Source organism: Phalangium opilio, unplaced genomic scaffold, assembly GCF_054372755.1.
Source record: "Phalangium opilio isolate 3A_F unplaced genomic scaffold, DU_Popi_V2 ptg000104l_1, whole genome shotgun sequence".
Classification (NCBI taxonomy): domain Eukaryota; kingdom Metazoa; phylum Arthropoda; class Arachnida; order Opiliones; family Phalangiidae; genus Phalangium; species Phalangium opilio.
In genome coordinates, this window is record NW_028324206.1 from 934,840 (window position 1) to 944,273 (window position 9,434).

Genomic DNA, 9,434 nt, shown 5'->3' on the forward strand with positions numbered 1-9,434 from the left:
TAATTTGAATTTTAAAATCATTCGGAGACTTTTTTCCTGGATGTTTCACTGTGCCTGTAATGGTCTTATAATAAGAAAAAACGATCAAAAAAAAAACTTTATTTTCCTCTTCATCCTTCCTTTAACGGCTAGGGGATGTCCAATGAAGTATCAAGCAACAATTGAAACTGAAAGTGACCGTCTTTTTTGTAAAAAATTGTTCAAATAAAGCACACGAACATTCTTCAATTTGAAACTCAAAGGAAGTCTTGTTATTTAAAAATTTTCGTCCAAATTTTATAAATAAATTTCAACTTTTAACTAAATATTAAAAATTATCCAAAGTTTCTTTAAACAGGGTCGTTTTCTTTCCTACACAATAAAAGTTTTAAAACACAAAATGGCCTAATATCCCAATACCTCGCAAAGTTAGTATTTTTGCCATAAAAATAAACGAAAGGAGTAGCAGACCAGCAGCGCAGAGAGACCAACTTCAAGTGTTTACCGTTCGGGTTCGTTTTATCGGTTAGCTGTTATTTTCACTAGTGATCATTGTTACCGTCATTCATTTTTTTCATTTAATTTTTAGGCTTTTCCATTTGAACGTCAGTTGTGAAATACGCCTTTGCACATGCTTTGGTTGCGGTCGGCTTTATTATTAGGCCTCAACAGAGATAGATTTAATTTTATAGGTAGGAATAGAGAACGGTTAGCGTTTAATTCAGTCCGGCTCATAGCCCAGTATAGAGCCCCTCACTCCAACACGTAATAAAAACTTTAAAATTTCAGATTGGCTCACTTAAACTAGGTTTTTATGACGTTGCTTACTGGGACGGCGAAAAATACGTAATTCCCTTTTACCTTTGTCGCCATGACCAACCTCTTCTTTTTATCCCACCGTCCCGAGGAAGGGGGTCCGGGGCTTTGACGCGCGCCCAGAATACTCTGTTCCCTATTTCTGCTTCTAAAATAAAAATCTTTCAATGGCCTCACATTTGCGCTAAACGCGGGAGGCTATAGCCCAACTTCAGGCTCCGTTTAGAGAAGCTCAATCGCGTAGCGAACATTCCTAGCATAGAAGCCCTTCTCTGAAGTTGTTTCATGTATAAAATAGTCGAATTTGTCTATTTGAAGGGATCTCGTGCAGCGCATATGCCATCATGAATGAGATTTTCACTGGGCTGCAGTGAGTCGGGCTGAAGACCCAAACGTAATTAATGTGAGTTCTAAATATTATGATATCATGGCCCAAATAACAATATTTTGAAACCGCTTCTCCTCTTCAAAAGACGCGAGTTTTCTCTTAAAGGGAGCGGGAATTGGAAATAAAGGTGTTTTTATCGATTCTTCTACTATAAGACCAGTCTGCACAATGAAAAATTCAGGAAATACCTCCCATTGATTTTAATATTCAAAGTAGGCTATGATTTTAAGAATAGTTTTAAATAAGGAACTCCGACCTATCCCGTAACGCCGTGCCTTATTGTTAACAAAATTATCGAGGCACACTCCATGTCTCGCGCCACAATTGTCACATCGTGCAAATTTTTTCAAATCTCGCGATAAATTTATTCAACACGGAGCGTGCCAAGAGAAAATTGTTTATAAAAGGACAGGGCTCTACGCGATAGGTCGGAGATCCTTATTTAAAATTATTCATGAAATTTCAAACTAATCGTAGTTTAAAAATCGTTCGGTGTTATTTCTTGGTTGTTTCACTGTCTTATGGAAAAATCAATAAAAAATTACTTTATTTTCCACTTCACCATCCCTTTAATGAACGTCTGATTTGTTTCAAAGTATTGCGCCACAAGACCAATCATATATATACGCATAAGGTGCCATAACATCTAACAAGCATTATTACGACAAAGATTCGATAATCGATTATGAATTATCGCCACTCTAACCAAGTATGCCAGATTTTGAATAAAGGCTGATTACTCGTGACCTATTCATCCGAATTGAATTTGGTGAAAACTTTTCAATAGGAATCGACCCCTAGGAATCCGAAAATCGCATTTATATCCTCGAGAATCCAATATTTTCAAAATTGATAATTTAGACATTTCCGGTTTCCGGTATAAGTATGCAAAGGACAACTGTGGAACGGGTTAAATATGAAAGAGGAATGCAAAACTTTTATAACGCACTTTATTCCAGAGCGCTAGCTTGAATAGTTTTTAAAATATAGTAAAATATGTGCGAAAACTGCAACGCGCAAAGACTTCATTAACAGTCTGTGCAGTACTTACCATTACCACTATTAAGGCCGCTGTGCGCCAAAACGTGTTCTACACTCAATCTTGGAAAATTACTAGGAGGTAAACATAATAATAATAAGGACTCGGGACGGAAATATAGCTATGAAATTTTAACACCCGCTGAAAAATTTACAATTCTCATACCAGAATAGAAAAATATTTAAAAAAGTTCCAATTGGAAAGTAGACAATTTAATCTTCATTTACTACCCAAATAATATTAATCCTTTTCCAAAATTTTGTGGTTAATCTTCATGTATGCTCTGAAATAATATTACGCCATTTGAAAAAAATTGTTCTTTAGCTTCATTTACTTACCAAATACGACTTTTCCCAAATAATGATATTTACATTTATTTAGTTTCCCAAATAATATTACACCTATTCCAAAGATTTTGTTGTTTATCTTCATGTACGTTCAGAAATAATATTACGGCTTTTCAAAATGTTGTTGTTTTTCTTCATTTACTTTCCAAATAAGGTTACGACTTTTCCAAAATATTGCAGTAAAATATGACGCCCTTTCTTTAAGGGCTTTGAAATGTATTTGGTTCCCCAATAATTTGACGCCTTTTCCAAATAGTACCGTTTACTTCCAAATAACTCGCGTAATTTTCCATAATTTTGCTTTTGCGTTCATTTCCTTCCCATTTATTCAAAGCCTCTTCCAAAAACTTGATGCTTACTTCATTTACAGCTCAAATAAAATGAGACCTTTTCTGAAATTTTTCTCAACTACAATCCACCTTTTCCAAAATTTTTAGGCTTACTTCATTTACAACTGAAATTAAAACAGACCTTTTCCTAATTTATTTTCTCAATTAAAATTCACCTTTTTAAATAATATTAGCATAAATCTCATAATTTTTCTAGATTTTACTTTTCTTAGTAAGTTCTAGAATAAGCTTTAACACTATTTTCGTCGCGAGTCCATTTGGTAAGATCGCGCTCGGCTGCAGACGACGGAGTTAGGTTTTTCTTGAATTATCCTTTCGGCGCGTTTAACTAGCAAATCTGTTTTTTTCCTTCAATTTTTTCGTATAAAATCCAAGTTTCCTTTGTTGTAAATCGCGAAAGGGTTCTTATTCTTCACAGTTAATGATTGTTTTGTTTTCCTTAATTGTGTATCCATTTTCACAAATACCAGAAGTCTATTATAACCTCCCTTATCATTAATGTTGAAGTAACAAGTGTTTTTGAAACACGATAAAGTGAAGACTCGACTGCCGATGAATAAGCAATGATAATGACAGTTATATCGTCTTTGTAGTGATAGAAAGTATAGTTTTGAGTTCATAGTTCAATCTGAAGCTAGGGTTTCTGGACAACTCAGTTTGATTTGGTCAGTATTTATTTTAGAAAGGGGGAAACGAAACACTTTGCATCTCTAGTATATTTTAGCTTTAAATTTATCATCAATTGACACTCATTTAAGTGTATACGTAACGTGTATGAAAGTACAACTTGATATTGCGACGTACCACCAATCCCAAATCATTCTCTCGTTCTTTTGAGGGTTAGCTTTTAGTGTTAGTGACATTTCATTTCTACTTGAATTTTACGGGCTTCTGATAGTACCAAACAAAAATACAGGTCTTAATTCAACAATGTTGATTTAGTGCGATGCTACGCCATCTAATTTCGTTACCCGCCTCAGTGCACTGGTTACCCGTTTGACGTTCAGCTGCCTTTCTGCCTGCAAATGCTGCAAATGGGGAGAAGAGATTTCCGAGGTCAGTAATGACAGGACTTATGTAGCTTCTCGTCAATAATTTAAGCCATTATGTTTGTTTTAAGTCTGTACATTAAGTAGTTCCGTGACAAAAGTGATTATTGATATTGCTGATATTGTGTCACGGTGTTGTTCTCAAATAGAAGATGGTTTTAAGGGTTGATCTTGCGGCTTTTGCGCCATTACGGCCACCGCCTTTGCGTTAGTGCTAGTAGAATTCCAGACGCCAGAATTATCAGTGGTACAAACACGTTATCCATCATCATGCCTTGTTTGGGGGCTATGTTCATTTCGTGACCGGCTTGCAACAGAAAATGCGTGTAATCGTCTTTAATGGTGTAGTCGCGATAGAACGTTCCTCCTTCGGTGTATCGCAAAGTGCTGAAAATCAAAGTTTTTTCGTAACTGGTTGATGAAAGTTTTGATTGTTTTTCTCAGTTACCTTTCGTAGAACTGTTCTTTGATGGGTTTTGACAAACCTTTCCGGCAGACGAGACCCCACTGCTCCCTCATCATTGGTTCCTCAGAAATGTGGAAGAATGTTTTACTCATTACATCTTCTTCTAACAGGTCGAAGAATATAGGAATGTAGTTAAGAATCATAGACATCCTATTATTTATAACCGCTTTTCCTCCTAGAGTCTCGTCCAATACCCTTTCGATCAATCCATCATAATTGTCAATAATTCCTCCGCCTTTAACGGCTTGTTCAAACTCGGCTCGCTCTGTTGCTCTCGGAGAGTTCTAGTAAAATTCGTCAATCAACGTAACAATTGTATGCATGAATTTGAAATAAATTGAAATTGAAATTTTCTTAACTCCCAAAATTTTGTCAGTTTACGGCACTGAAAAGCGCGAGTTTACGACGAGGCAACATTGCTAAATTATCGCCCACCATTTCATACTTACGTTAAAGAGCTGCGACACTAGCAACCACCGTTGTTGGTAAATTGTTATTTCAGGTCTAGAAGTCAAGTCCTCCAGGTTATCGATGTAGTTGGGACGATCAGCCGATGAGAGGAAAGAGAAAACGTTGCAGGTTGCCATAAAAATCAGCGATGTTGATGCGAAGATGCAAGTACTTAGTAAAATGCGCTGGGACATAATCGAAGGCGTCCATTCAGTTCCTGCGCTTATGAAATATAATCAATCTTAAACGCAGCCTGTTGTAATCGGATCTTACCCTGGTTAACAACCAGACCGAATACGACTAAAGAGGAATTGAGTATTTCATTCGTCACTGAAGTCCGTACTGATAGCGAACGGTAGCTGTATCGAGAGAGACCCATCAAGAATGACGCCACGATGAAATAGCCCATAATGCTCAACCACACCTGGAATACATGAAGAGTTAAAATCCACGGAGATTGGATTCGTTAATTACGTCTTTACCGTAGTTTGAAATGTCTTCAGGATTAGAAAGGGTCCGTAACTGGCCCCAATTGGGCCCCCGGAAATAGTATGGACATCATCGAAAAATGTCGTTCCGCCCCATTCCACCAGTGGTGACTTCTCGAGTTGTTGCGGGAAAAACGGGACTCCAAAGTCAGTTTTCTGAAAGATGAATTATTTAGTCTTTGACGATGAATGGTCGCCACTTTAACTGACGTTGTTTTCCATATTTGAGATATGGTCACGATAGTCTTCTGGTCCATCCTTGACTGTTAGATTGAAGCCCCTGAATATCGAGCGAACCATAAGAGATTTACGTCATCTCGTCCAAATTTACAGTGATACTTACGAATTTCTCATTTGAATCAAGACGGAGCGAAACATAGAGCCCCAATACCCTCCAAACTTTAACCGCTGATCATCTTCAAGATCCAGAAACATTGGTTCCCCCCTGAGAGAAACGCGCAGGACGTTCTCAGTCGTGTTTGTCATTGTCATTTTTTTCTTTTATGAACTTAGGAGGCTCTGTAAAAAGGGTGTTGACATTATAATCTTACTTAAAACAATAAGTTTGGCCGAAAGGTTTACGTGTTCTTTAATTCGCGCCCATTCATTAATTTCACTTTAAGGCGAAATTCTTTTAAGTTAAATAGAATATTTCGAACCAATTTTCAGCGCAGTTGAACCTTTGACCCGTTCGTATCTAGAGCACGCTTAGAACTGAACCCCAAATCGAATGGAGTCTGCCCATTCAACCGAATACCATTGGAACGAATCCCATTCGTCCGAAAATTTCTAGCCAGTATTTTAAAATCTAGCCTAATGGCGGTTTTCTATAAAAAAGGGAATTTTTCCCCATTCAATCGAATCCCATCGAATCCCATTGGAACGAATTCCCTTCAACCGAAAGTATATTAGTTTTATAAATCATTTAACAATGTTACGCCTTTTCCAAAATATTGATGTTTAGCTTCATTGACTTCTCAAATAATATGCCTTTTCCAAAACATTACTGTTATGTTAGGTTAGGTTAGGTTAGGTTAGGTTAGGTTAAGTTGGGTTAAGTTGGGTTAGGTTAGTTTAAGTTAAGTTGGGTTAGGTTAGGTTAAGTTGGGTTAGGTTAGGTTAAGTTGGGTTGGGTTAGGTTAGGTTTGGTTAGGTTTGGTTAGGTTAGGTTTGGTTTGGTTAGGTTAGGTTAGGTTAGGTTTGGTTAGGTTTGGTTAGGTTTGGTTAGGTTTGGTTAGGTTAGATTTGGTTAGGTTAGGTTTGGTTAGGTTAGGTTTGGTTAGGTTAGGTTAGGTTAGGTTAAGTTGGGTTAAGTTGGGTTAAGTTGGGTTAGGTTAGGTTAAGTTGGGTTAGGTTAGGTTAAGTTGGGTTAGGTTAGGTTAAGTTGGGTTAGGTTAGGTTAGGTTAAGTTGGGTTGGGTTAGGTTAGGTTTGGTTAGGTTTGGTTGGGTTTGGTTAGGTTTGGTTGGGTTTGGTTAGGTTTGGTTGGGTTTGGTTAGGTTAGGTTTGGTTTGGTTTGGTTAGGTTAGGTTAGGTTAGGTTAGGTTAGGTTTGGTTAGGTTAGGTTTGGTTAGGTTAGGTTAGGTTAGGTTAGGTTAGGTTAGGTTTGGTTAAGTTTGGTCAGGTTTGGTTAGGTTAGGTTAGGTTAGGTTTGGTTAGGTTTGGTTGGATAACCGATTTTCCATAATATTTTTATTTTCTTTGAGGTCTTTGCATAATAAAAGCCGGCCTTTTCCAACAAATTATTTTTTAAAAGATTCTGGAGCAATTAACGCTGCATTTATTAAGTTCCTTGAACAATAAATATATGTCTTTTTCAAAATATTGATTTTTTTTACGGGTCATTTCAGGTTGGCTTTAATTCGGCTCGGTTACAATAGAGGCATCCTTTTAATCTTGGGATTTGACCATCACAGTATAATCATTTATATAGGAAAGTGTATTGATAGACGCAAGCTTAAGGACAAGGGTATTTTATTTAAACCAAAAGAGGTATTTTTTAATTCAGTTTTAAAATACGGCGTTAAAAATATATCTTTTAATAGCAATGAAAATTTTATGATAATAAACCCGCACATTTAGGCTATATTCGGTCCAACGGGATTCGGTTCAATGGGACATTCGGTCTAATGGGATTCGGCCCAATGGGCCAGGAGCAAATCGAATAGGGTACATTAATCAGTTCAGAAATTCTAAGTCGGCATCATTTCGATGCCTTCAACTTTTAAAAATTTTAAATCTTTAATGTTTTCCTAAAAATCCATGGTTTCGTTGCTTATAATGAAGGGTTACCGCGACATTAAAAAAACGCAAGATTTCATGTCTTCACGGTGTGTTATTTTTCTATTAGAAACCATGTAATTACGTATCCATTTTCATAATAATACCAGAAGTTTTTAATAAACAACTTTAATCCACGAGCTAAACTCAAAATACGCGGCTCGATACATAATTCTAAGCAAGTGTAACAAAGAACTAACACCAAATCAAATGCTAGTTTTTTTCCGCCTTAGTTTTTAGTTAATGACAATCCTTTTGTATTTGATTAATATGAGCTTCTGATAATTCTGAACCTTAATAATTATCCTTATGCTTTTGGTTCAGTAATGTTGATTTACGTTCGCGCTTTCTTCACTATTCAATTATATTTTTAGTGTGCTTGTAATAAAAACGAAAAGTTTTAATACAGCTACCACTTAACTCTTGTTTCTCAAAACAAATACTTTCGATTCTCAGTATGGATATGTTTTTATTCATTTCGAAAAGTGATACCAATATTTATTTGTTGGACAAACGTCAGGCATGGAACTAAATAGCTCTGAGTTACAATTGTTCTCAAATAGGAGCTTGTTTTAAGGGTCGTTTTTTGCGCCATTTGGGCCACCGCCATTGCGTTAGTGATAGTAGAATCCCAGCCGCCAGAATAACCAGTGGTAGAAACACGTTGTCTATCGCCATGCCTTGTTTGTGAGCTATGGTCATTTCGTGACCAGCTTGCAACAAGTAATACGTTTAGTCGTCTTTAATGATAGAGTCGCGATTGAACGTTCCTGTATAGAAAAATGCTGGAAATTAAATTACGTTTAATTCGTAACTTAACCCGACCCGGCCCTACTATTAAATTTGTAAATGAGCCCGACCCTATTAAATTTGAAAATAATTCGACCCGACTCAACCATATTGAAAATGAGCCCGACCCGACCCAAAAAAAGTAACTAAAATCAAACCCGGCTCGGCCCGAACTTCTTAAATTTGAAAACGAGAACGAGCAAAATCTACCCATATTTTTTATGGAATTTAAATAACCCGTCACGACCCGAAAGCCACGAACGGGCTCGGATCGGAATCGGACCAAAAACCTCTGACGCATTAAAAATTCATTGAATAAAGGATTTATTTGCTCCTTAAATATTTTGGCCCAAAAGTAATGCTGGATAGAGTCGAGAGGTTTAGATTAGTTCGACGTGGTTCAAGCGTTGACCCTGTATTGCAAATTATATAAAAAAGACTTGGTTTGCCCAAGTCTAAAAAACAAAACGATAAGAGTTTTTCCAGTTGACTGAAGCGTGGATATTTTTTTCTATATAATTTTAAAGACAATCCGTATTTAACTACTCCTTAGAAATTAATTCAATCTCCTTATTTTACTGGTAATGGATTTATTTCCTATAAATTAATTGAAATAAAAAGTTACTTATCTCAGATTTTTCAACAACAATTCCATTTACGTAAAACATTTTATCATAAAATTTATTTTTTTATCTTTCAAATAATTGTACCATTAAAAACATATAAAGGAATTGTTGTTGAAAAATCTGAGATAAGTAACTTTTTATTTCAATTAATTTATAGGAAATAAATCCATTACCAATAAAATCAGGAGATTGAATTAATTTCTAAGGAGTAGTAAAATACGAATTGTCTTTAAAATTATATAGAAAAAAATATCCACGCTTCAGTCAACAGGAAAAACTCCTATCGTTTTGTTTTTTAGACTTGGGTAAACCAAGTCCTTTTTATATAATATCTGTTCCTTCAGTCTTTATTTGTATTAATCTATCAT

At 36.0% G+C, this 9,434-nt stretch overlaps 1 protein-coding gene across 1 annotated transcript; it reads right to left on the reverse strand.

The window, feature by feature from the left end:
- Positions 1-4,109: 4,109 nt before the first annotated feature.
- Positions 4,110-5,955, reverse strand: LOC149630024 (uncharacterized). The gene is made up of 8 exons (XM_089851344.1): positions 5,716-5,955; positions 5,583-5,652; positions 5,367-5,528; positions 5,158-5,308; positions 4,884-5,101; positions 4,417-4,718; positions 4,224-4,355; positions 4,110-4,182 (listed from the first exon to the last, which is right to left on the reverse strand). The coding sequence occupies exons 1-8, from the start codon at positions 5,862-5,864 to the stop codon at positions 4,110-4,112; spliced, it is 1,257 nt and encodes a 418-aa protein (XP_089707470.1). The 5' UTR covers positions 5,865-5,955.
- Positions 5,956-9,434: the final 3,479 nt, after the last annotated feature.

What these genes read in the sequence shown, in the direction of transcription:
- LOC149630024 (XM_089851344.1), bottom strand. Translation starts at nt 5,864, where the DNA reads ATGACAATGACAAACACGACTGAGAACGTCCTGCGCGTTTCTCTCAGG. An exon ending in TCTCAAATATGGAAAACAAC is followed by an intron (nt 5,529 to 5,582) that starts GTCAGTTAAAGT and finishes TTCATCTTTCAG; the next exon opens with AAAACTGACTTTGGAGTCCC. An exon ending in CGGTCTGGTTGTTAACCAGG is followed by an intron (nt 5,102 to 5,157) that starts GTAAGATCCGAT and finishes TCATAAGCGCAG; the next exon opens with GAACTGAATGGACGCCTTCG.